At 34.3% G+C, this 27537-nt stretch overlaps 1 protein-coding gene across 1 annotated transcript; it reads left to right on the forward strand.

Moving 5' to 3' along the window:
• The first annotated feature begins 5313 nt into the window (after positions 1-5313).
• Positions 5314-17943, forward strand: LOC115972768 (cysteine-rich receptor-like protein kinase 29). Its single transcript, XM_031093025.1, has 5 exons — positions 5314-5561; positions 5722-5834; positions 8172-8230; positions 8964-9152; positions 17710-17943. Exons 1-5 carry the CDS (start codon positions 5314-5316, stop codon positions 17941-17943), a joined length of 843 nt encoding a protein of 280 aa, XP_030948885.1.
• The last annotated feature ends 9594 nt before the right edge of the window (positions 17944-27537 follow it).

The following is a 27537-nucleotide window of genomic DNA, read 5'->3' on the forward strand; positions in this document are numbered from 1 at the left end:
ACAAAACCATCACATGGTGTGAGTAGCGGGTATTAATTAATTACTCTTTAGTCTTCACTTCTGTAAGTTCACATTGACATGCACGAATAACTAAGAAGTTTTAAAAGACATTCAAAAAAGTCAAACAGGGAGGGAAAATGAAAGAGAGGGACCTAGTTTCACCTAACACGAAGAGGCCGGAAAAATGAAAGAACAAAAGGATGCGTACGCGGATAAATATCGGCCTATAGGATACGAAATTGACTTATGCCTAAGCTCATCTACCCACCCTCCCATTTGTCCTTGTGGGTTGTTCCGCTGTTATGTGGTGATGAAAGGAGTGCAACTTGGCAAATTGTCCAAGTTGATATCTTTTCACGTACAGCTCGTAGCGTTTATTATATTTCTAGGTCATGACCACTGACCAATGCTTGTTATATTTTTATTTGAGCAAACCCAATTTGACGCTTAACTAATGTCTTAAATTCTCATTGATGAATAATAAGTTGAGAGTATCACTAGTGGATCATATAAAATTGATGTTGTTTCCATCGTAAGCTTGCTAATAATTTGATATTGATGATGACGGAATCTGAACGCAGACATATCTTTGTAGAAGATTCTAGAAATAGTGAGTTACAACTTACAAGACTTTGAAATTTTAATTGCTTTCATCGTAAGTTTACAATTCAAATTAGATATATCCATTAATGATGATTTTTTTTAATTAGTTATTCACCTTTCATCAAGAATTGAGCCCACCGCTTGTTTCAGAAGGAAAAGTGGGCACAATTCTTTGAACTTCAGTTCCTGCATTTTACATCCTAGCTAACCTTTCTTTTGATTTTTTGGGGACAAAAATGCCTTATGCCCTTTTCACCCAAATTATATAGCCTTATGCCCCTCTTCCCATACTAATTAGGGAAATGCTTTTCTTTTGTAACTCGATTTTCTCAAAATCGAGTTATAAAAAAAAAAAAAAAAATTATGAAGCCCTATAGTGACGTTTTTAAGGACCTATAGTGACATTTTGTAACTCGATCTCCATGAATTCGAGTTACAAAACGCCACTATAGGTCCTTAAAAATGTCATTATAGGGCTTAACTCGATTTTGAGAAAGTCGAGTTTCAAAAGAGAGGCACTTCCCTAATTAGTTTGGGAAGAGGGGCATAAGGCTATATAATTTGGGTGAAAAGAGCATAAGGCAATTTTGTCCAATTTTTGGGCTGCTAGTTCGTGACCTCAAAAGAACTAATTCCTATCTCCATTATAGAACTATAAGTCTTTGTATGAACTATAAGTCTATGATGGAGATAGGAAATAGTCCTTAGAGGGTCGAACAAAAAATTGATGATAACTATTTTTATGGACAAAATTGGCCTCTGCCCTTTTCGGGCAAAATAAATAGTATTCTACCCCCTTTCCCAAACTAATTAGGGAAATGCCCCTCTTTTGAAATTCGATTTTCTCAAAATCGAGTTAAAAAAAAAATTTCTGGAGCCCTATAGTGGCATTTTGCAACTCGATTTCTATGAAGTTGAGTTACATGCAATTTTTTTACCTATAACTCGATTTCATGGAGCTTGAGTTAAAAAACGCCACTATAGGTCCTTAAAAACGTCACTATAGGTCCTTAAAAACGTCACTATAGGACTTAGCTCGATTTTGAAAAAGTCGATTTTCAAAAGAGGGGCATTTCCCTAATTAGTTTAGGAAATGGGGTAGAATGCTATTTATTTTACCCGAAAAGGGCAGAAGCCAATTTTGTCCATATTTTTATACTTATTATATATTATAATCATGTTATTGTTATGTATATATAGTAATTAATATAAGAAAGTACTATAAACACAACTCAAGATATAAAATATTTTGTAACCCAATGTTTACTACAAAATATATACTTATGAAACTTAAACAAACTTCAGTCGAGATTGACAAAAAGATTCAATATCCTAAATTTATCTTTAATCAACTATCATGTATAAAAGGACGAAGAAAAAAAAACTCATTTTGTTTTTGTTTTTATTATGATTGTTAGGGTAATTATGTATTCATTATAACACAATGATTTGATGACAAATAGGGAAAACCTTTCGCAAGGCAAAAACCCCACTGGATGATATTCATGTCTTCACTTCCAAGAATCAACTAATCAAGAGTAAGCGGTTACAAGTATAAGGAATCTTACCACTACCTTGGCCTGTCTGAAAATACCAACCTACAGTTGAATTTTTACACCAATCTCTAATTGGATTTGATCTTATAGAAGACTTCTTCCTTTGCATGGATTCTAGTACATAACTAACTCCAAGAAACTGAATGATTGTTGTTGGCTGCAAAGTTCTTTACTTTAAAGCATGTGGAAGATTTGGAAGCACTTAGTTACAAAGCCCTAAGGCACACAATACGCAGTAGTTTCTCACAGAGTATATGAGTTCTCTAACTGAGTCTCGGTTTCTTTGATGACTTTGAATAAGCCTTTTATATGGTTTAGGATTGTAGAGAATGAAACCCTAGCAATCCAAGTCATGGTGGGATGAAATTCAGATCTAAGAATTCTGAAATCGTAGATTTCGATAGATCACGCTTGTGTTGAGTTTCTTCGTTAAATCTCGATAGATGCTAGTGTCGAAAATTACTAAAACTGCATTTCTTCATTTGTTTCTTGGATCAATCTTCATATTTTTAATGATACCACTTAGGATGTAAACTTTACGTACTCTTTGATACATCAAACTCAACTTAGATTTACCCAATTACAAGTAAACTGTGTTTTGTCAAAAGATAAGCCAATACATAGAAAATATGACCCAAACATTTTTAATGGTTTAATACTTCTTTTTACTAACTACCAAATTGAAATAAAATACGCAAGTTGGTAAAAAGAAATGTTGCAAGTAGAAAAGAAATGTTGCAAATGGTTCCTCCTTCCTTTTTATTTTATTTTAGCTTTGGTAGGCTTTAACTTGTCTAGAGTCTAAGCACATAAATAGCATTTGGATTATAATTGCGCTGAGATTTGTTTTTTTTAAGAAGATCTTATTAATAGGTGTCTTTAAGATATTTGTTAATAACCATTTTTAAAATTTTTTGATTTATATGAAATATATTAAAAGTTGTCGAAAAAAAATTATTTGCTTGTCTATTTTTTCAAAAATTCCTAAATTAAAACCCTTAACTTAGGTTTCAGTTAATTTTCTCTTTTTTTAAAATATATATATATATATATATATATATATATATATATATATATATATATAAAAAGGGGTTGAAAAAAGAAATGTTGGAAGTTGTGAGAAATTGAAATAAAATACGTTGGAAGGTGTACAAATCTGGAAAAGGGTGTCTGTTTTTGGTTTTACAACATTTTACCAAATCCTTCCCACCCACCCCCACGTTACTTCCTCTTTATTTTAGTGGCTCTCAATTTTTTTAAACTAGTAATCTTCAACTTGTCTAATCAGAAAAATAAAAAATAAAAAATTTGGTTGTAATTGGGCTGGGCCTTTTTATTTTATTTTTTAAAGTATTAAATGGGTGAAGGCATATTTGGATTATGTATGAACTAACTTTCATTTGTAAAAATTTATGGCAATTGATATGAATTTTTACCAAATAATTAAATTTATATGTTTTTCAAATAATGTAAATACTTTTAAATTTATTAGTGTATAAATATGTATTTTTAAAATAACGGTAAACTTAAAATAGTACACGAGTCCTTATTTTGTCAAAATATTTAATTTCCCAACTTCAATTTGAATATATATTCTAGTACAAAATATTTTTCTTTTGAGAATCTTATTGACTTCATTGACTTAAACACTGAGTGTGAAAGGTATACAGCCATACAAAAGTGTCTTGAGCTAGGATTTTGTTGTGGGGAGTAAAAAATAAAATGATTTTTTTTTTTTTTTTTTTGTATATACAATTGTCATATTACATACAATAATTTAACATAGTATTCTAAATAGTATACAATACAGCTATATCGTACAATAGTCTAAAAAAATTATTAATAATTTAAAGATCAATAAGAAAACAACGATAAAATGCATAAATAAATATATATAAATAATCAATCATAATATTTGTTAAATTAATAATAATTTATTATAATCATACGTAATATCAATTAAATAAAAATATATGATAAAGAAGAATAGTAACAGACCTAAGAGTGGTTGGGAGTAAACGTTAAACTAAGGAAAAAAAATAGTAACTTATATAAGATTTTTCTTTTGAAGTGTATGAATTTTTAACCACACATGTGGTCATTCTCTTGGAATTGGAGCAAGCACTAAAAGACTTTTTGAACTCGAAAAACTGTAGAACACTTATCCAACTACTTGATTAGTTAGAAAGAAAATATAGAAGTGATGTAAATATAGATCAATTGGTTGTACAAGTGGTGTAATTTTTTTGTGGATGAAGAAAAAAATGCAGAAAAAAATAGTTTTATTCTACCATCAATAGTAAAGTAAGCCAGAGTCTAGAGAGAAGGTTTATTTATTTTTTAATAAAAGAGCAATTTTAAGAGTAGGGCTACTGACAAAACATTTACGCAATAAAATCTAGATAGCAAGCTGTAAAAAAGTTATGTCAATTACAAGTTTAAATAAAAAACCAATTATAACTTGTCACTTAACCTTTATTGTAAAAATATTGTGAAAATAGCACTAATATGATTATATTTCAAGTTTATTTCAATTGGGTTTAAACAAAATTTAGGGTTAGAATGTTTAAAATTTTATTTTAGGGGTCAAAACCCAAAATAAATAAATAAATAAATAAATAAATTTCCAAGTCAAGTGATAAGTACACCACATGCTAATAATCTATTCAATATTCATCTTCATTTTTCCAATAAAAGGTATTCATTTTTTTACACCCGGTATAATTATCGTCGAATCATTTAGCATTCTATGTTAAAATCTTCCCATTGATGCAGAATACAGAGGAACAATAATGGTGAGCACTTCAAGATTACCACTTTTCTTTTATGCCATTCTACTCGTTCCCTTGTTAGTCACAGCTTAGTATTGCAGCGAGATCCCTACGTTCTCCATGATTGTTCAATTAGTGGTAATGTGAGCAGTAACAGTACCTTCAGAGCGAACCTCAACACCCTCATCTCCAACCTCTCTTCCAACACCCAAATCAATTATGGGTTCCACAGTTTCTCGGCCGGAGAGGGCACCAACAAAGTTTACGCCACTGGGCTTTGTAAAGCTGACCTTACAACAACTGATTGCGGTACCTGTGTCAGCAATTCAGCTCATGAGCTCTTAGAGTTGTTTCCAAACGAGAAAGAGGGCATCATGTGGTAAATGAATTGTACAGTTCGATACTCAAACAACTCAATATTTGGTGTTATTGAATTTACACCTACTCGAGCTCTTGTAGCTGGTCGTGTCTCGAACTTGACTGAGTCCAACGAGGTGTCAAGAACCTTATTTTATGACCTGAGAGTTGGAGCTTCAGCTGGAGGTGATTTTGGCAAGGTTGCAGTTGGAAATGCGAACTATAAAAGTCAAAACTCTACGATCTACGGGCTTATGCAATGTAGTCCTGACTTGTCAGAGAGTGATTGTAGCAATTGCTTAGTTGGCGCTCAAAGCTATTTTCAAGATTGCTGTAGTGAAAATGCTGGAGTGAGAATTCTTGCAACCAGCTGTAACTTTTTTTTTTAGAAATAGCTGTAACTTAAGAATAGAGCGTGAACAATTCTATGGCAGCCCTCCTGTTGAATCGCCGCCATTATTATCTCCTCCTCCTGTGCCTGCAAAATCAATATCTCCTCCTCCTGCGCCTGCAAAATCAATATCTCCTCCTCTTGTGCCTTCAAAAGGTATTTTTCCCAAACGTACCCACGCGGAAGAAGCACTCACATCAATAAGTGTATAATAGCATAAAAGCTAAAATTTTCACATTAAACTACATGCGGTATTGATCAGTCAAAACACAAACACTTACAGCTCATAATGTTTTAACTTAAAAGATCACTGAGGCACATCCGCACATGCCATATTAAGTTTGCTACGCATATTGTTATCTGATCGGCTATTTGTAAATAAGTTACTTACATTCTTTTTTTTTTTTTTTTTCCCTTTATAATGGCTAGATTGGGATTAGTTGCAGAGTTTGATTAGTTCTCTCTCTATTAATGTATTTATAAGTGTAGAACATTAAAGTAAGTATGCAGATAGAATTCCCATGATTTTCTTGGGAATTTCTCTTCTAGTCATGCTCATCCATGGCTTCCAAAATACAATCTTCCCCGTCATCTAATCATGCTCCCACTGCAAACGATACTTCCAGTCCCTATTTTCTGCATAGTGGTTATAGCTTTTAATGTATAATATATTTTTCATTTATGCTCACCTCTGATTAAGCTAAATGATTTAGCATCACTCATGGAGATATTTGCCTCTATAATTAGTAAACTATTGTGAAGCTTTTAACATGGTGTTTTGTTTCTTATCGCTTCTGCACCTGCATCACTCCCACTCCTCTGCTATCTACAAAATTGATAAAAAGAAAAAAAAAGAAGAAGTAATTTTTGTGCCTTTTAAATTATTTACGCTTTTAAGTTTTAGTTTTTGTTTTGTCCTTCAAATTTTTCTAGGAGGAAAAGCAGGGCCATGATTTCTTAAGACTCCAAAAGTATTGATTAGTTTGATCATCTTTTCGTCTCATTTACTAATAATTGCCATTTAAAAAATTAATTTCGAAATATTTTATGAAAAATGTTAGGATTACAACTTCTACCAAAACTTTTGCCATAACTTGTGGTGAAAATAAAGAAGATATAAATTTTGGGTGGAAAAGTTGGTGAAAAAGTAATGCTTTCCATTATTTGATGAATGAGGAAAAATACTCAAAATAAGAGGAAAAATGATAGAGTTAAAGTGTTTTTCACTGGGGCCACCAAATTGGGAAGAAAATTTTACTAAAATTAAATAGTTAAGCCAAAATGACTTAATTGTCCTTTCACATCACCTTTTTCTTTTTATTTTCTACACACCAACTATCATTTTGGTTCTATCCCAATCTTCTTCTTTATGTAATGTAAATTTATATAAACTTTAATTTTTTATTGCTCTCATTTTCTTCTCCACCAAACAAAGCAAATTTATATTTATTTTCCACCATTTGACTTTTTTAATCTCCCAACCAAACATACAATAGCACAAATCATGTACGTGTAGTTAGTTGTGTCTGTAGAATTATTTTGTTTATCTTCTTACTTTTCTATTCTCACAATATTTTTCATCTCCCACTTTCCCAAATGCAGCACCAAAGGAAGCCTTTAAGCTTTTTGCTATCTACGAGCATGTGTTTACCTTTAAATTTTATAGCCACCAAAGTATAATTAATGGCGTTAATTTCTACGGTAGCTTTAGCATTTTTCCTTGTGAATACATGCTTCTGCTTATGGGTTCTATGGGTTGCCAATTTTTAACCAGTTTGTTATCTCAAACAGAGATTCATGATCATTATTCTTGACTGAAATTTCAAACCAAAAATATATATATCAGAAATAACGACAGATCATTAGTGTGACTATATGTCTATAAGTAGTATAAATTTGGTGGATAGGTTTCGTTTATGAGTCTCTTACACTGCAGTGTCCTTTATATGGATATAAAATCTTGTGGTTAATTGTGACAGGACTGCTTGCTCATATGCAGCCAAAATGATCAACTTCCATGACCTGAAGAATAGTATAATAAAATAATAAAAAGCCCACCCCACTTGTCTTAGTGAGTTTTTATGTGGGGGATGGTGATGAGTTGTGCAACATGGCAACTTGTCCAAGTGGGATAACTTTTCACACCTCACAATATTTATCATATTTCTAGGTCACCAATGTTTCTTATATTTTTAATCAAGCATATACTTTATTTCACACTTAAACTATTTGATGTCTAATAAGTTAAGTGTCAGTAATAAATCCATGTAAAAGTAATATTGTTTAGGCTACGAGACTTTTAACTGTGTTTCATCATAAGTTGATAACTCAACATGGTGTTAAAATGAATGTATATTGATTGTTGATTTCTAATTAATTATTCATGCTTTCAACTTTTGTTTTCAATTTTTAACTTCTTTTTCCTACTAATAATGTTAATTTCAAATTTAAGCTTGGAATGTTTTATTGAGTACAGATATTTGATTTTTACAGGAAAGGGGAGTAACTCATCTAAAACTATCATCACCATAGTTGTGGTGATCATTCTCGTTGTAATAATCACCTGCATCTGCATCTGCATCTCTTTAAGGGTGAGGAAGCAAAGAAAGAAAGCTAAAAGTAAGTTGAAATTTGGTTTGTTGTTCCTATTTTCAAATATATAATTTCTTTAAAATATAAGAATAAATTCGGACAATAAGTGTGTGTGTTTATATATACATATATGATGCTTTATTTATAGGCAATACTAGTGACAATTGACTTTCAAGGCATAAATTTTTCCTACAAATTTATAGGTAAAACGGAACATGAAGTAATGTGGGGTATTTTTCAATGAGTTCTAGTTCAGATTATTGGATCACCAGATAATAATAGCATTCAAACTAACATTCAATATCAATTCTGATTGCTATCTATATTTCCTCCAATTTTTTAGCTTGGTGATCGTGATTTAGAGATAGGCTTGATCTTCGTATCCTGAAGTGATTTAATACGGATGACACCTTTTGCTTTTGTGAGAGAGATAAAATATGAGGTGGTTTGTTCATGATACTTGTGTGGCTTATTATAATAGAAAAACAAATAGGGGTACCTACAAAACAGAATTAAGCTACTAACATTAAATCAAATTTTCTAGAAAGATAAGCTATTGAAAGAGCTAGTGTTCCTCTGGAAAACATTATCTGTGCATTACTAGTTCTCTACGATTACTTCAGTAATTAGTGTTTGCGAGTCTATTAATGACGTATGCACATAATTTAAATTGCATCAATCTTTTTTAAACAGAAAAAGAAAAAGGAAAAAAAGAACTGCTTATCTAATCCTGATGTATTGACTGGTTCCACATTTGAAGCAGTGGATGAAATTAGCAGTACTGAATCCTTGCATTTCCATTTGCCAACAATTAGAGTTGCTACAGATAACTTTTCTGATGCAAATAAACTTGGTCAAGGCGGATTTGGTGTTGTTTATAAGGTAATTTGACAATTTCATATGGTTAAGTATATCAATTGTTTGCCATAACAAGTTTTGTAAGGTTGAATTTATTCAACCATCTAATTGGCTTTATTCCGTGCCAAATTTGCTTGTAATTCAGCATTTAGTAACCCTGTATTTAGGTGGGTTTGATGTAAGGGTAGTGAGTGAGATAGAGTGAAGATTGCTCAAGAGTGTGCAAGAAAACAGAGACTCGCGGCTGGGACTCGCAGGTGGCTCGTGGCTGCAAGCCGCCAGACGCAGCACACGTGTCAAGCATGCTGGAAGGTGAACAGTCATGCAAGCTGGAGCACTACAGGACAAAACAGGACAACTGGCCATACGGTTATCTCGCGACTGGATCTCGCGACTTAGTCAAGCCGCGACCCACCCCTGTTTTGTAAAACCTGACGTTTCACATTCCTCTCCCACTCCAGTATAAATACCCCTTTTACCCACGATTGTAAGAGAGCTTCCAGAGAGAATTTTGAGAGAGAAACCCCAAAGAAAAACAAGATTGATTCACCCACAATCTATACATTAGAGTCTCTTCAAATTTCTCAACTCTCTTCCTCTCCATTGTCAAATCCTTGAGAGGCATTATACCAAACCTGATTCTCACCATTATCATTACTGTGAGAGAGCTGTTTGGATTTCTGGGAAGCAGTTAGGAAGGAACCAATCTTCATTGGTTGATGCTACGGTCTAGTAGCGGAATCCGGGAAGCTAGAAAAGAAAAAGGTTCGGCGCAACCTCGTTGGAGCAAGAAGCTTGGAGGGCTTAGGTGCATTGGGTAGATTAGGCTTGGAGGGTCTATTGCTGTCCATGTATCCCAACTGTATTTTCTAGTGGATTGTTTATCGCTTGGAGGGTGGCGGAGAGGTTTTACGCCGAGGGCTTCGGTTTCCTCTTCGATAACACATCGCGTGTTGTCTTTGTGTTTGCATCTTCCTTCCTCTCTATCTTTGCCTTTTTATTATCTGCTGTGGATTGTATTTTGTTTTGGCTTAGATAGTTTTTAATCAATTTCGTATTATAGCATATGTTAAGTTTCCGCACACTAGTTGTTTGACATATTGATTGAATTGGTTAAGTTGTAATTTGGGGGTCTAAACGTTCAAAGGTGTTTATACACGTTTTTGAACTTTCAATTGGTATCAGAGCAGGTACACTGTTATTGGTTTCATTACCATTGTGTGATCCTTGACTCCCTTTTGAGATGGATCGGTCTCAATCCCTAAATGCACCTCCATATTTTGATGGTAGTAATTATGCTTTTTAGAAGGTTCGCATGAGAGCTTTTCTGTGTTCTATTGATGAATCTGTTTGGGATGCTGTTGAGATGGGTTGGACCAGACCTGAGGCAGCCAAATCCACTTGGGATAAGGCAGCACTTGCTGCATCTAATGCTAACAGTAAAGCACTAAATGCTATTTTCTGTGGTGTGTCTCCAGATGAATTTCACAGGATTTCTCACATTACCATTGCCAAAGAAGCATGGGAGATTTTGGAAACCACCTATGAAGGCACGAAGAAAGTGAAAAACACCAAGTTACAAATGCTGACCACTTGGTTTGAGGAGCTCAAAATGAGTGAGGATGAGTCTTTTGACTCTTTCTATGGGAAGCTAAATGAGGTGGTTGTTAGTAAGTTCAACTTAGGGGAGAAAACGGAGGATTCAAAAATTGTAAGGAAGATCCTTCGATCATTGCCGGAAAGTTTTCGTGCTAAAGTGACAGCGATTGAAGAGAGCAAGGACCTTGATGACATCAAAGTTCAGGAGCTGGTTGGTTCTCTGCAGACTTATGAGATGTCGCTGCCCAATCAACGGAAGAGTAAATCTCTTGCTCTAAAGACCATTAATGAGAAGGTGGAAGATCAAGACTCATCGGGAGAAGATGTGGTTGACAAAGATGTTGCATACCTTGTCAAAAATTTCAGAAAGTTCTTGAAATTCAAAAATAATGGGAGATTTGATGATAAAAGAAAATTCCAAAGTTCTGGAAGGGAGAAAAGGGAATTCAAAAAGAAAGATGGAAAAAAATCCCAACCTACACAAGGTGTCACTTGCTTTGAATGCAATGGGCATGGACACTTTAAGAAGGAATGTCCAAATTATTTGAAATCGAAAGGTAAAGTGTATGCCACGACTTTGAGTGACTCGGATTCGTCTGACTCAGAATCTGAAGAGAGCTGTGATGGAGAGGGGAACTATTCGGCTTTTATGACTATTGCTCATGTTGAGTCTTCAGATGAGTTGAATCTACTTGTACGTGACCTTGGAGAACATAGTGATGATGAATCACTAGGAATTGTTGAAGAATCAGATGCTGAAGAAGATGAAAGCACAGCAAATCTTCAAGAGAATTATAACTCACTCTTGGAGAAGTCGGGTGAGTACACAAGGGTGGCCAAGGCTGCTGTGAGAAAAATGAAGAAGGCTGAGGAGGACTACAAAAGTCTCCTAATCTAATATAGGAAGGCCAAATGTGAGATAGAAACACTGAATGGTGAGTTGTTCGAAACTTACACTAAAGTGAGATTTCTTGAGAATGAGGTTGTGCAAGCAAATGCTAAAATAGAGAGGGTCACCACCAAGAAGCTAGATGATGTTATCTCATCTCAAAAGAGCTTTTCAGACAAATCCGGATTGGGATATATTGGAGGAAGTAGTTCATCTGGGAATGTCACTAAAGAAGTGAAGTTTGTAAAGGCCAAAGATCCAGTTGTAGCTGACCTTACTGATGAGAAGCTCAAGGTGGAGGAGAAGAAGAATGTGGTGAACCAACGGATGTTGAATCCCCGTAATCAATCTGTGGACAGGTCTGAATCTCGTGCCAAGTCACGCCCACGACCACAAAAAGGTCCTAGAGCAACTTATGTGTGTCATTATTGCGGACTTCAAGGGCATACTCGACCAAATTGCCAAAAGCTGAGAGCAAAGAATAGTGCAACTCCTCAAAGGTCAGGAGGACCTAGAAATGATAAAAGAAATTGGGCAGGTGATTAATCTAGAGATCAGAATGGTGATCCCGGAATGATGAACGTGATGAAGATGATTGGTGCATTCACCAACTGTTTGGAAAGCTTCTCACGAAGGTTTGAAAGCCCTAACTCCCGTACCCAATCCTATAAGGAAATCACCCCAAACACAAGTGACGTGTGGGTGAAAAAGGGTACTCATGCATAAGCATTACAACATGTCCATGCATTAATACTTCCTATGCTTTGTGACGATGTTTGGTTGTTTGCGTGTTGTTTTTGCTGTTGGTTGTTTGCTTGTCTACTTGTGCATATTTTTAATTTTGTTTTATCAATCTTTTTGCTTTTAGTGTCAAAAATCCAAAAATCACATAAAAATTAGAAAATCAAAAAGCTTGATTGACTTTGATGAGCCTTTGTCTCAAAACTTGTTTTGCCTTGTACCTTTGTGCTAATGGAATTGTGCATTTTCGAGCATTGCTTGTTTTCATGCACTCATATCACTGTGGGAAAAATCTTGAAATCTATGTGATTGTTGTAAATAGATCTTCAAACTAGTCATGAATGATTAGTGAATGGTTATGTTGATCTTGAGACATGCATAGACTTGTGTCTATATATCTTCCCACTATTTATTTCTGTTTTGCTAAAAAGAGCTCACCAAATGTAAATCTCCAAATGAAAAGAGATATTGAGCTGCAAAAGCCTGTCGCACATTCTCGTATTCGACTAGGAAAAAGGATAAGCGACTTTATATTAAAGAAAATGTTTATTCAAAAAGCTAAAAGCTTGTCCATTAAAGTGAAATGTCAAATATCACTCTCACAATGAGAGGTGATTGCCTCAAAAGATCAAAAAGATCAAATGTTTTGATTAAAAGTGGAGTTACATGTAAAGCTCCAAATTATGTTATCAAGTTTTTGTGGGAGGTCATATATACATATTTCTATAATTGAGATAGGTCACATGATCTAGTGCTAATTGTGTATGTCTTGGTTGAATTGATCATTGAAGCTTCACATTAGACTAAGGACTATCTCATTGTTGATATCCACACACAACACACAAGTTTATGTTCAATAAATGCCATATTCATTTGTGTGATTGTACTTGATGAAATGTGTTTTTCACATGTTCAATCTTTGTTAATTCAAGCACAAAAAGATTTTTGAGTGTTTTAGGTGTTTTTGGAAAGTATTTTGTTTGAAAAATCTGAAAATTTCAAAAATCTAGTTTTGCCCTGTTTTGGCGGCTCAGTCGCGGGTATGTCAAGTCGCGAGCCTCAGTCGCGTCTTCGCGGGTCATTTTTGGCGACTTGTTCGCGAGTGGAAGGTCCAGTCGCGAGGGTTACTCAGAGATTTTCGCGGCTCAGCTCGCGACTCACTCACGGGTAGACCTTCCAGTCGCGAAAAACACTTAAAATTTTTTTTCAAATGTTTGTCCTTGAGTGTTTTGGCGGCTTGAACTGGCGACTGTGTGGCGACTTAATCTAGTCGCGAAAAAAGCGTGTTTGGCAGAAATAGGAGCAGTTTTTAAATCTTTTTCAGTTTTCCCTTGAACATTTGTGAACTGTTCATCTTCTCTCTAAATTATCTCCTTCCCAAACACTCCGAGAATCCATTTTCAAATCTCATTGGTGCTTCATTTCTTGTCCAAATCACCAAGAAAAGGTATGGGTTTTGTTTTCTCAATCCTCATTTTCCCTATTTCATGGATATTCTTGTTACTGTTTGGATTGATATTGTGTTCGATATATTTCTCTCTTTGTGTGATGGGTATGGCTTGTTATGTTTACTACTGTTCTCATCTGTTTTCATGTTGAGTGATCACAATGTGATTTTTCATTGTTCTGATATTTGCCTGTTGTTAAGACTGAAAACCTTTTAATATATGGGTTTGGTACTTATTTGACTTGCTCATTTCACTTGCTTGAGTGTTGATGTTGGATTTCGGTATTGGGCTACTGAGTTTTTATGATAACATAATGTGTGTCTCTCAACAATGTGCTCTTGTTTGGATGCTTTGTGACTTCATTTTGAAATATTTTCCCAGGTTCATATATCTTGTGGAATGTTTTATGATATCTGTTCTTAATGTTCAAATGCTGTATCTGTTTGCATATCATGGTCATGGTAACCTGTCTCATTGACAGTTTTGTTAGTTGTTTTGTCTCTCTATGCCTTTGTGCACTATTTTTTTTTGCTGCACCTGTCATTTTGTGCTCCTTTGTATTGTTGGAAGTTTGGTTGGGTCTGCACTATCCTCAGTTTGTATTTATGTATTGAAATTTTTTATTAGCACTGAATCTTGTTGACATTTATCTTGTGTGGTACTGTTGTTGGTTCTTTGCTGTGGGCCTGTTCTCTTGCAGATGTCTCGTCGATCTTCCAGGGGTAAAGACATTGTTGATGACGATCCAGCAACACCAGTTGCTAAAAGGACTCGACTATCATCACAGGCATCTCAAGACCCCAATGAGGATAGGTTTAGAACTCCGCTTACCTCACACGTCTACTCAAACATTTTTGACAAGTCAACTACTATAGTGGAACGGGTGGTGGAGTTTAACACCTTAGGGACCACTTTTATCCCTAGAATCTTTGAGAAACGAGATTGGGCAAACTTGTTCGGGAACTTTGATGATCCAATGGATGAGCTGGTAAAAGAATGATTTTCCAATGCAACTGATCTTGGAGTTCAACTCGTTTTCTGGGTCAGAGGAACAGAGTTTAGCGTTTCCCCAGACTCCATCGCAGATCTTCTCGGCATCACCAGACCTCAGAATGTGGATCTAACTCCTTACGATGAACGAACTCCAGAGGTTGGAGAAATTCTGCAAATCCTAGGATCCGATCATGAAGTATCCAGTGCAGGAACATCCATCAGCACCGCAAAGTTTGCACCAGAGCTGACCACACTGAAGTTGATCATGTTCACCAATCTCTACCCACTGTCCAACACTACATTCATCAATCTTGGGAGAGCTCTATTCCTTTGTGATCTTATTACAGGAGCCCCCATTGATATATGTGCTCACATCTACTACACCTTGAGGAAGACCGCTTGTCGAACTGCAGCTCGAGGAATTATTCCATTTTGCAGTCTCATCATGAAACTCATTCTTCGTGAAGGCATTATTCCTCCTGCAGATGGAAAAATGTTGACCCGTCAGCGTCCTATTTCCATGTTCACTCTTCAAGCTAGCAGAAGTCACTCCTCTAAAACACCAAGGAGTGCTCACATCTCTCCGGTTACTCCATCTGCCCCTGAATCAGAGACACCTGCACATACCACATCTACTTCGCGTGCTGTTCCTGAAGCTTCACAGGCTAGTATTCCGCAAGCACAGACTGATCCTCATACTGATAGAGTCGGCAGTGTACTTGAACATATTCAGAAACGCATTGATGAGCTTGTGGCACTTCTTTACTCCACAAACAACCATGTCCAAATGCGTCTCGAGACTATGGAGAATCAGCTAGATGCTATTCAACAAAAGTTGGAAGAGAGCCTTTAGCTATTCGTGACAAAAAGGGGGAGAGCATTCAGTAAGGGGGAGAAAGTTCAAAGGGAAGTGTGCATAGTGATAGGGGGAGTACACACATACCTTTGTCATACTTTTATTTTAAGTCTTAATCCTTTAAACTTATAAGTTTAGATTTTTGTCTGTTGGACTATTTAATGTTTATATGGGTTTGATACACTGTGGTTTTGGTGTATAGTTGTTTTTAACTCATAACTTATACTCTTGGTTTAATCTTTTATATATTTTGATGATGTTATTCAGGATGTTTTGTGTTTGTACCCATGTACTTTTGTAAGCTTTTAGGGTTAATGTTTTATGCATAGTTTGTAGGCTTTATGGTATGTACCTTGCTTAAATGCAGCCTTTATGCTATGTTGAAATCAGTACTTTAATCTAAATGTCTTGCATTTTGATTTATGTACTGTCACTCTTGTGCCCTTGTAGGATTGTTCCTAGATGCATATTCCTTGAGTACTATGCATTGGTTGAGTGTTGAACATACAAGTGTCTTGCCTTGTGCTTGTTAACTTGTATGTCTTTGTGTTCATTCCAAGTGTGAATGAGCACTGTGATCACTACCTTGTGGTGTTCACTTGGTTGATCAAGCCATGGTTTGTTTCTTAACTCCATTTTTTGCTTGATCACATATTGCCTGTTTCATATGCATTTTTGTTTCATATGCATTTTACGATTTTCTGCTTACAATGATCATGGTGTATTGTTGTGTTTCAGGAGTATTATGTTCATATGATTCAAGTGCTTCACAGCTTCTAGAGTTAGGTGTGAGTGAGTTTTGTTCAACTGTTCCCAACTCACATGTTAAGTCTAGAGTCTGTTTTAGGGTTTTATCATGGAATAGCCAAAGGGGGAGATTGTAAGGTTGAATTTATTCAACCATCTAATTGGCTTTATTCCGTGCCAAATTTGCTTGTAATTCAGCATTTAGTAACCCTGTATTTAGGTGGGTTTGATGTAAGGGTAGTGAGTGAGATAGAGTGAAGATTGCTCAAGAGTGTGCAAGAAAACAGAGACTCGCGGCTGGGACTCGTGGGTGGCTCACGGCTGCAAGCCGCCAGACGCAGCACACGTGCCAAGCATGCTGGAAGGTGAACAGTCATGCAAGCTGGAGCACTACAGGACAAAACAGGACAACTGGCCATACGGTTATCTCGCGACTGGATCTCGCAACTTAGTCAAGCCGCGAGGTCAAGCCGCGAGCCACCCCTGTTTTGTAAAACCTGACGTTTCACATTCCTCTCCCACTCCAGTATAAATACCCCTTTTACCCACGATTGTAAGAGAGCTTCCAGAGAGAATTTTGAGAGAGAAACCCTAAAGAAAAACAAGATTGATTCACTCACAATCTATACATTAGAGTCTCTTCAAATTCCTCAACTCTCTTCCTCTCCATTGTCAAATCCTTGAGAGGCATTATACCAAACCTAATTCTCACCATTATCATTACTGTGAGAGAGCTGTTTGGATTTCTGGGAAGCAATTAGGAAGGAACCAATCTTCATTGGTTGATGCTACGGTCTAGTAGCGGAATCCGGGAAGCTAGAAAAGAAAAAGGTTCGGCGCAACCTCGTTGGAGCAAGAAGCTTGGAGGGCTTAGGTGCACTGGGTAGATTAGGCTTGGAGGGTCTATTGCTGTCCATGTATCCCAACTGTATTTTCTAGTGGATTGTTTACCGCTTGGAGGGCGGCGGAGAGGTTTTACGCCGAGGGTTTCGGTTTTCTCTTCGATAACACATCGCGTGTTGTCTTTGTGTTTGCATCTTCCTTCCTCTCTATCTTTGCCTTTTTATTATCTGCTGTGGATTGTATTTTGTTTTGGCTTAGATAGTTTTTAACCAATTTCATATTATAGCATATGTTAAGTTTCCGCACACTAGTTGTTTGACATATTGCTCGAATTGGTTAAGTTGTAATTTGGGGGTCTAAACGTTCAAAGGTGTTTATACACGTTTTTGAACTTTCAAGTTCAATTCACAATTTTTTATTATTAGTATCAAGGGTTTCATATTGAATATTTTAATGTGTCTATAGGGTAGGCTCTCCAATAGACAAGAAATAGCTGTCAAAAGGCTATCCCCGAGTTCTGGACACGGTGATTTAGAATTTAAGAATGAGATATTGTTAGTTGCTAAGCTTCAACATCGGAATTTAGTTAAACTACGAGGTTTCTGCTTGGAAGGATGTGAAAGGCTTTTGATTTATGAGTTTGTGCCAAATGGAAGCCTCGATCAAGTTATATTTGGTATGGTTGCAATTCTCCCATAAATTCTAGATTTATTCATAATATTTTATAGGTTGCATGTATTCTCAAATATAGTTGAATTTGTCCTTTTTCAATAGACTCATAGTTTAATGAATAATCTAGATCTCGCAAAACGTGCATATTTGGATTGGCAAACGCATTGCTCGAGATCTTCTTTATCTTCATGAAGATTCTTGACTTCGCATCATTCATCATGATCTCAAAACTAGTAACATTCTACTAGATGATGAGATGAATCTCAAAATTGCAGATTTCGGCCTGGCAAGGTTGGTTATACTAGATCAAGCCCATATCAATACAAATAGAATCGTCGGAATGTAGTAAGTATCCTAGCAAGTAAACTTTATAATTACTATAATATTTCATGTTTGTATTGTCAATTACAAGAATTATGTTGCATTGTAAAAACAAGTCCCAACAAATATTGAACAATCTCCAATAAAATGCCCAATTATATCACAAATCCCAATTTAAGACTCCTAAATTAGAAGTTGCAATAAGAGGTAGAAGGTCTTGATTAGAATGTACCTGTCTTTCCTGAAAACACTCAAAAGAACACATTACCGCATGTGTGGAAAGAAAGAAATATAATCAATATGAAACACAAATATAAAAACAAAAGTAAACTAACTCTCCCCCTAAGTTAGATGCATCAAAAACTTTTATTGTCTCTCCCTTTCAAAAACAATTTCATCTCCCCCTAAACAAAACAAAACAATTTTTACATAACATGCGTATGTACCTTGTTTAGCTTGGATGAGCTTATTTTTTACACTTTACTAGTTTGAGCTTTGTAGTGCATGTTATGTAAGAGATGTTTATAGTTTTTGATCACGTGATCTTGATCTTCTAATCACATGCCTTTGATTGTCAAACTTGAACTTGTTGAGAAAGGCATAGATAACCATCTCACCACTGTTTACTAGCCAATCATAAACACCTTAGTACATATCGTAAGATTTTGTGCTCGAGAAAGTGTAGCACATGCACAAAAAAAACATAAGATGTAGCCTTGGTTTAAATGCTAAAATTGGTGTGTACATTATTGGACTAAAATTAATTTAATCAATTAAAATTGGTGTGTACATTATCCTGACTATTTTAATAAGTTTCTGATCAAATAAAATTGGTCTATACATGATAAGGCAAATCAAGAAATTTACATGATTGCAAGATTTTATTCTAGGAGATGTGAGAGTTATATGATGTAACTCTTTAGGTTATAGTCTCTTTCAAATCTATGTGATGAATTTTGTAGAAATTGTGCTTGATTTTTATTTTCATATCACCTCACATTTATCTCAAGTTTTTGCTAGTTGCACACACTACACGAATTTCTTTTTGCTAAACTTTGTACATGTTATTGTGTGTGATTTTGGTTTAGCCAACCAAGTTTGAAAATTACTTGAATTTGATGAAAAATGTGTTTGAAGCTTGAGAATTTAAAAAGAATTGATCAAAAATCTTCATTTTGGGAAAACTGGGTTCAAAACAAGTGTTTTTGAAAAACTTTTAATCTCATGCTCATGCATTTCATTCATGAAACACTATGCTTTGAGAAGTTTTTGCATTAAATTGCTCTGTTTTTCAAAAAAATGATTTTTCCAGATTTTCGATTGATCGAACCTGTTGCTTGAGCGATCAAAATTACGATAAAATTTTGGTTTGAATCTGCCTAGCTCGATCAGTGCTTGATTGATGCTCGACCGTTCGAAACTGAAAAATTTTCAATTTTTAAGTTTTTGACCAAATTTTTTTTCATGCATCATTTATGTTTAGGATTCACATGCATTGCATTGTTTTCTATATCCATCTTACAATTTTGCAATCATATCTCTCATTGTTTCACACATAACATACATACACTTTACTAAATTGGGTACTCAACTTGATTTAAAAATTGATTGATTAATTTTTGAGTTATGTACTTTTTAGCATATGCCATTTTTATTTGTTAACTACAGAAAATATTTTTCTTAAGAGATATGATGGATAATCAGTATGCACATATTTTCTCTACTTATGCAACTATTTATGGGTCACATAGTGTCAAGTTTGTATTTATTGAAAGAGAGAATATTTTTCTTCATGTGTATCCTCAACTTAGTTTTTAAGTTTGGTTTGTGTGTCTTCATTTTCCCCATCTCCTAAATTTTCCTCTAAAATATTTTTCCTAAAACTTGTTTTGTTTTTTCCTATTTTTATAGGGGGAGAAGCTTGTCTTTAATCTTTGTTGCTCTTCATAGGGGGAGTTGCCTCTATTTTTTATAGAGCTAAATTGTTTTATGTTCCCTTGGTTCTCTTTTTTCTCTCTTATTTACTGTCACTCTACTCTTTATTTGAGTTGTCTTTGTCAATACATGACAAAAACGAGGAGAAATAAATGAATATGTGGGACTCCTATTTGTTTTGTTTAGGGGGAGATAAAATTGTTTTTGAAAGGGGGAGAATATAAAAACTTTTTGTGTATCTAACTTAGGGGGAGAGTTAGAATTTACTTTTGTTTTTTATATTCTGTTTCATATTATTGTTTATATGTCTTTCTTTCCACACATGTGGTGATGTGTTTGTTGAGTGTTTCAAGAAAGACTGGTATATTTTGATCAAGACCTTCTATCTTTTCTTGCAACTTCTAGGTTAGGAGTCTTAGATTGGGATTTGTGATGTAATTGGGCATTTTATTGTATTGGGATGTTCTTGTATTTAAACATTTCATTTTGTATGAAAATTTTGTTACGAATTGCCAAAGGGGAAGATTGTTAGGTTCTAAAAGTTTAGAACAATTGGCAAATCGTGAACACACAAGAACATACAAGCTGCAGAAAGAAGATTTCAGAATTTGCCTGGTTCGATCGATCGAAGAACAGGCTTGACCGATTGAAAGTCGTATTTGTAGAATTTTAATTAAGCCCAAACAGCAGTTCAAACTCATTAAGGATTAGGGTTTCAGATCTACTTCTCCTAGTATATAAAGGAAACCCTAAGCACGTTTTTATAAGGCTTTTTAGAGAGAGAGAAGGGTGTGCCTCTTTTGTATTTAGGGTTTTGTACCTAAAAAACTCTCTCATATTTTCTACCGGTGTTATTACTTGAAGAATCTCAAGATCCGGTGTTGTTCAAGTTGTTGCCTTCTCTAGTCATTAAAGGTGCTGATGATCAAAACCTTCAAGGGTGGTCTTGGAGTCACAAACAGGAGAGTTTGTGTTGCTAAGCCTTTGAGTGAGATCTCAAAGTCACAAACATGGGTGTTTGTGTTTTGCAAAGGCCAAAGAAAGAAGTAGTCTGTGGATTCGGAGCTATCATAGGGTTGTGGTAGTAAGTTTTCTACTCGAAGTAGCAATAAGATGTTAGTGGTTTAAGTCGCTATTGTGTAAACTTCAAATCTTTCTAGTGGATTTGCTTTTTACCTTGAGGATAGCTAGGTTAAATCCTCCCTATATATTTTACTGGTTTGGTTTTCCTGAGTTATCATATCATTGTGTTCTTTATTTTCCGCATTTGTCAATGATATGATTTATATATGTTAACCTAGATTTGCATAATATACCTAAGTTAATCACTTGGCTAAATAACTAGGTTAATCTTGTTGTGTTTTAAGGGGTCTAAAAACAAACATGTTTCAATCTGTGGGGAATCTAGAAAATTAGCAAATCTGCTTAGGTGGAAAAATCTGCCTAGTTATCACGTTAGGTTAGTACTAACAAACCCTAGTTATTACGCGTTTGGGCCGCAAATGCAGAAATTGTCGTGCATGGACCAAGCTAGGATATCATCATTCATTAATCATTACAATATTTGCATGGACAATGTTGAATAAAGGATTGTAAATTTTTAAACTATTATTTATTATATGCGATAACGTTGCCCCAATTTAGTTAAATCTCTGTCAAAAATATTAAAATGTGTCAACTAGTTAAGTTAGAACACCACCTTTCATTTGCATCACAAAAAAAAAAAAAAAAAAAAAAAAAAAAAAAAAAAAAAAAAAAAAAAAAAAAAAAAAAAAAAAGAAAAAAGAAAAAGAAAAAGAAAAAAGAATCCCACCTTTCATTAAACATATAATTTTTGCATGGACAACGTCAAATAAATAATTGTAAATTTTAAACAATTATTTATTATATGAGATAACATTGTATGTGCTACACTTTAGTTTAATCTCCTTGTCAACAGCTAGCACTTCTAGTTACTATAAAAGTACTTTCTATTTTACTTGTGAAAGGGAATTTAAAAAAAAAATTAATAATAATAATTCAATCGTTGGGAGAAGGAGAATTTGAATTTGAAATGTCTTAAAAAAAAAAAAAAAAAGAAGAAAAGAAGAAAAACAGAAGAAGAAGAAGATATGTTTAGAATATCATAAAGAATGTTGATAAGACAAAGTAAGTGGTATCATTAAAGGCATGAAAATTGAATCAAGAAAAAAGTGAAGAAAAACGGATTTACTGAAACCTGACACTAGTCTCGACACTAGCATCTATTGAGGCTTAATGAGTAATTCTCGACACTAAGCTCGATACCTCTCGACCTATTGAGTTTCGCAGATCTAGAATTATCACATCAAAATTTTAGCCAATGATGACTTGGATTGCTAAGGTTTCTCTCACTAAACCTCTAGAACATATAATTAAAAGTTTAATTTTAAAGACATAAAATACACAGAGAATCAGTTTAGAGAACTCATACACTGTGAGAAACTACTGCGTTCTTGTGCACCTTAGGGTTTTGTAACCAAGTACTTCTAGATCTTTAGCGTACTTTGAAGTAAAGAATTTTGCATCCGACAACAATCAATAAGTTACTGGGAAGTCAGACATGTACTAGGATCCATGCATACAAGAAGAAGTCTCTACAAGATTAAGTCCAATTATGGATTGGAGTAAAGATTCAACTGTATGTTGGTATTTTGGGATAGTCTAGGGTGGTTATAAGATTCCTTATACTTGTAATTGTTTGTTCATGAATAGTGGATTCTTGAGAGTGGTGATCTGAAATTCACCCGATGAGATTTTTTGCATTGTGAGAGGTTTTTTCGATTTTTCAACAAATCACCATGTCAATTAAATTTCTACTACACTTAATTGATTTGGTGATTTGTGTGTACCTCCATGATTTGCATATAATTTAACCTAATTAATCAACTTGGGTAATTTATTTAATTAACGGGGATCAATCTATAACCCAACATTGTGGATGAAATTTGCAATTTGAATTATTGCCGTTCAATTTTCCAACAATTAGAGTAACTACATACAACTTTTCTGATGTAAATAAGGTTGGGAAAGGAGGATTTGGATCTGTCTACAAGGTAATTTGGCAATATCATATAGTCAAGTATCTCAATTGTCTGTCATAACAAGTTAGATTTAGAACTTTTTTATTATTAAGGGTTTCATATTGAATATTTTGATGCATCTATAGGGTAGGCTCTCTGATGTACAAGAGATAGCTGTTAAACTACTATCCATAGGTTCTAGACAAGGAGATCAAGAATTTAAGAATGAGATCTTGTTAAAGGCCAAGCTTCACTACCAGAATATAGTTTAGCTTCGAGGTTTCTGCTTGGAAGGAAATGAAAGGCTTCTCATTTATGACTTTGTGCCAAACGGAAGTCTTGACCAAGTTATATTTGGTATGGTGCCAAATATATATATATATATATATATATATATATTATTAAATCAATTTGTTTATTAGCCACAATAATTTTTGCACTATCGAAATATTTTACAACGTATTATCGGATTAAATAAACACTAAACTAGTTTTATATAATAAAACAGGCCCCATATACAAAGACTTTCTACATCTTTGAGTCAAAGTTCAACAGCTCTCGCCATCTCGGATTACCCACACGTAATTTACTCGTCTTTAGTTCTCATGCTCCCCTTAATTTTTAAGCTAAAAAGAAACCTATCCCATATAGGCGTATTATATAGTTACGCCTTAAACTATACATTTTTTTAAAGTAAATAAAACGTGTGGCATCGAATTTAGACCAAAAAAAGAAAAAGAAAAAAAGACATCAACTTAGAACTATTGTGTTTGAAAAGAACAAAGGAAGTTGTCATTATCGTGAACTACAATTCAATTTCAAGTTTTTCCACATTCACTCATTTCTTCATCGACTTTGAATTAACTAAGGTTTTGCTTAGTCATAAAGGGATCAATTGGCAGTCGTTATCATATTAAAGTAGCATCCATAACGAACCTCCGTCGTCAAAGGTGATTTCTAATTTTGATGAACATCAAAGGTGATTTCCTAAATAAGGAAAGAAGGAAAGGTGGATGAAAAAAGTAAATGTTAATGGCATTATAACTTACTATATACTGATGTGGTAACTGGTAATGCATGTGATTCGTGAATTTTAACCACCTAACAAATAAATGTTTAAAATATATTTTAATAACTTGTGATACATTAGTTTTATATGTTCAATGAACTAAAATTTATAGTATTCCTAACATTACACATGAAAGAAACGTATTGAGAAAATTATTGTATGCCACTAGACTCAATGGCATGGCTTATAAGTATACTAGGATCATCAAAATTTGAGAAATGATTTATATACATATGAATTCATTCCACTATTGGAATGAGGAGGATGAATTTTTAATTATTTAATCATTATTTTAACTCTTCGCTTCACATGGGTGCTCAGAATGGGACAATAATCCAACTAAAGACCGCATACTTTAATATGTGATAAATTAATACTAATACCAAAAGATTAAATTACTAAGAAATGATAAATTTAATTATTTAACCACTAGTTAATAAAGTGAGAATATAGACATTTTTTTAACATGTGGCAATGTACACTCTCTCAATTCATACTTCAATTTAATTAATCTCTTCTCAATTTAGTCCAAGACCATAGCATTCAAGCAATTCTATGGTACTCTCAGTGTGGCCAAACAAAGAATAGGGAAAACCTACCCTAGTCCCTATTATTTTTGCATTTATTAGATGAGTGAAGATGATTTTCCCAAACAAAAAAAGAATAGAGAAAACCTACCCTAAACCCTGTCATTTATGCATTTATTGGATGGGTGGACATAATTTTCCGAAATGATTATTTCTATGAATTCAAGCAATAAAGAAATAGCCCTTTTTTTTTTTTTAATATTACAACTCAATGCAAACCAAATAAGGACAATCATACTCCTAACAATATTTTATTGTGCTTTTATCAGTTAGCTCAACTAATAAAGTCTCTGAAGGTTGTATAAGAGATTTGAGATTCAATCCCCGCCTACACCAAAAACTAATTGATGTCTTGGTTTGATGATAGCTATTATCAAAAGCAGACGTCATAAGTTGAAACTCTCTTAAAAAAATAAAAAAAAAGGTACACAACAAGTACTTGACCTTAAAATGGCAACAACAGCCATTAGATGCTCTTGTTTTGTCGATGTTTTGAGAAAGTTTAGTTAGATTAGAAGTTAACACATAGGGGAGGGGAAAGTAAGACGCACAAGAGCTTACAATAATTATCCCATCAAAAGGGCCTCTTTTGAGGGAATAAACAAGGCTTATAAAAGGCTTGTTTTGTCGATGTGGTACAACAAAGACTTCCCAACATTTATTTTATGGTTGCTTTCGGCAAGTACCAAAAATGTTCGTAATTAATTTTGTACAAATTTTACAGCCACAATGAATTGACCCTAATGAGGTATCCTCTTTTAAATTCTTTGACGGCTCACTCATCTGAACAGAACTAGTTAGGGTGGCACGTGCAAGGCACGTCCTACTTCTTGAGTGAGAAAATTAAAATAAAATTTTTATTTGAAGAAGTATGAAACTATATACATAAAAAATTATATGTCACACACAAAATTAGGGTAGCTATTTAAAATATGAATATCTATTTTATTATAATAGTTTCTTAGTACTTATTTGTTAATGACAATATCCACTCACTAAAAACTTTTAAGAATGATAATGAATATCATTGTCTTCCAACAATAAGCAATTGAGTTTTACTAAAACATTGTCAAAATATTTAAATTTTCATAATGAAAGATGTCATATGCTACAATTTAAGCTGTAGGGACTCAGAAAATAAAGACCCAAGCCCACTTAGATTAGTGGTATCTTATCCCTCAAATCAAACCCAAACAATAGAATTTTTAATTGAGTAAGTAACTAACTCAAATGCAATACTAGGGTAAGTATAAGTATAAGGCTGAAAAATCCAAAGTAACGGACAAGCACAATTGGAATAATAATTTAGGATAATATCCTCCTCGGGCAAATCCAAGGATCAATCTCTTGTATATAAGTTTAGTTTTGGTTCTACACAAGGCAAATCATAATTCTCTTCATCATTCTCTTAGTACTTAGAAATTGTTCCTCCTCTTTTTCTAGGGGGTTCCCTTCCTTTTATAGTCCATTCCCTTGCATCTCAACCTTCCACTTGTACGTCCCAGGGCATTTCTTAGGATACTTGTCCCATCAAGACCCTTTTAGAGGTGATAGAAGGAGTTGCTATCTGTGAAGTTACTATTTAGGAGTCATTTCCACATTAATGCAAATGATGAGGTTGGTGCTGGGCATTCTTCATCATTCTCTTAGTACTTAGAAATTGTTCCTCCACTTTTTCTGGTCCTTTTATAGTCCATTCCCTTACATCTCAACCTTCCACTTGTACGTCCCAGGGCATTTCTTAGGATACTTGTCCCATCAAGACCCTTTTAGAGGTGATAGAAGGAATTGCTATCTGTGAAGTTACTGTTTAGGAGTCATTTCCACATTAATGCAAATGATGAGGTTGGTGCTGGGCATTGAATGTGGAGGTGGGAGGTGTCTCCCTCAGGAAACTTCCTCCTACCAATCTTGTTCCAGTTGCATCTCTTCTCCTATCCTTAGGCTTCTGAGGGATATCAGTTGTCCTGATTCTCTTGCTCTCCTCAAGTAGGCGGAGTCCTCGGGGTTTGCTTACCCATCTTGTCTCGGATTGGGTAAATTAATCCTCAGCTGAGATTCCTTGGTCCTCGAACCCCCCCACAAAACCCTTTCATCAAATTCCTTCAACCATACACAATGAAAATTTTTTCATTCATACTTTCTCCTTTATCATTCTATGAGTCTAGGTACAATGTTTAGCTAGCTTAGTTTTTAATGAACACCCATTTTAGGCAAGAAAAAAAAAAAAAAAAAAAGATAACAAAAGACATGTGTCTTGAATTTTCCATCTAAAATTCAAAATACGTGAGGAAAATTTTTGGAATGTTAAAATTTAGTGGGTGTATTTTAGACATTACACAATGTAATATTTAAAGAATCACAAGTTTTCGTTAGGGTTTAATTGAGAAAATAACAATATGACATATTTGCTCTTTTCCAAAAATACTAAGCGGAGAATAGCTTGATTTTAAAGTTTAAGAAGGAACTGTGAACTATCCCGAATATAAAGGATGAAATGCGTTTTAATCTTTTTTTTAATTAATTAATTTTTGTGTGTGTGTGTGTGTGTAAAACTATGTGTTTTTACTTAAAATTGTGCGTAAGAATAAAAATATAATAAAAAAAAGACAAAATTTAGTTACAAAATTAATTGTAGCCTTTGGCTACAGCCTTACTAAATATCTTT

The sequence above is a fragment of the Quercus lobata genome, unplaced genomic scaffold (genome assembly GCF_001633185.2).
Source record: "Quercus lobata isolate SW786 unplaced genomic scaffold, ValleyOak3.0 Primary Assembly Scq3eQI_73, whole genome shotgun sequence".
Taxonomy (NCBI): domain Eukaryota; kingdom Viridiplantae; phylum Streptophyta; class Magnoliopsida; order Fagales; family Fagaceae; genus Quercus; species Quercus lobata.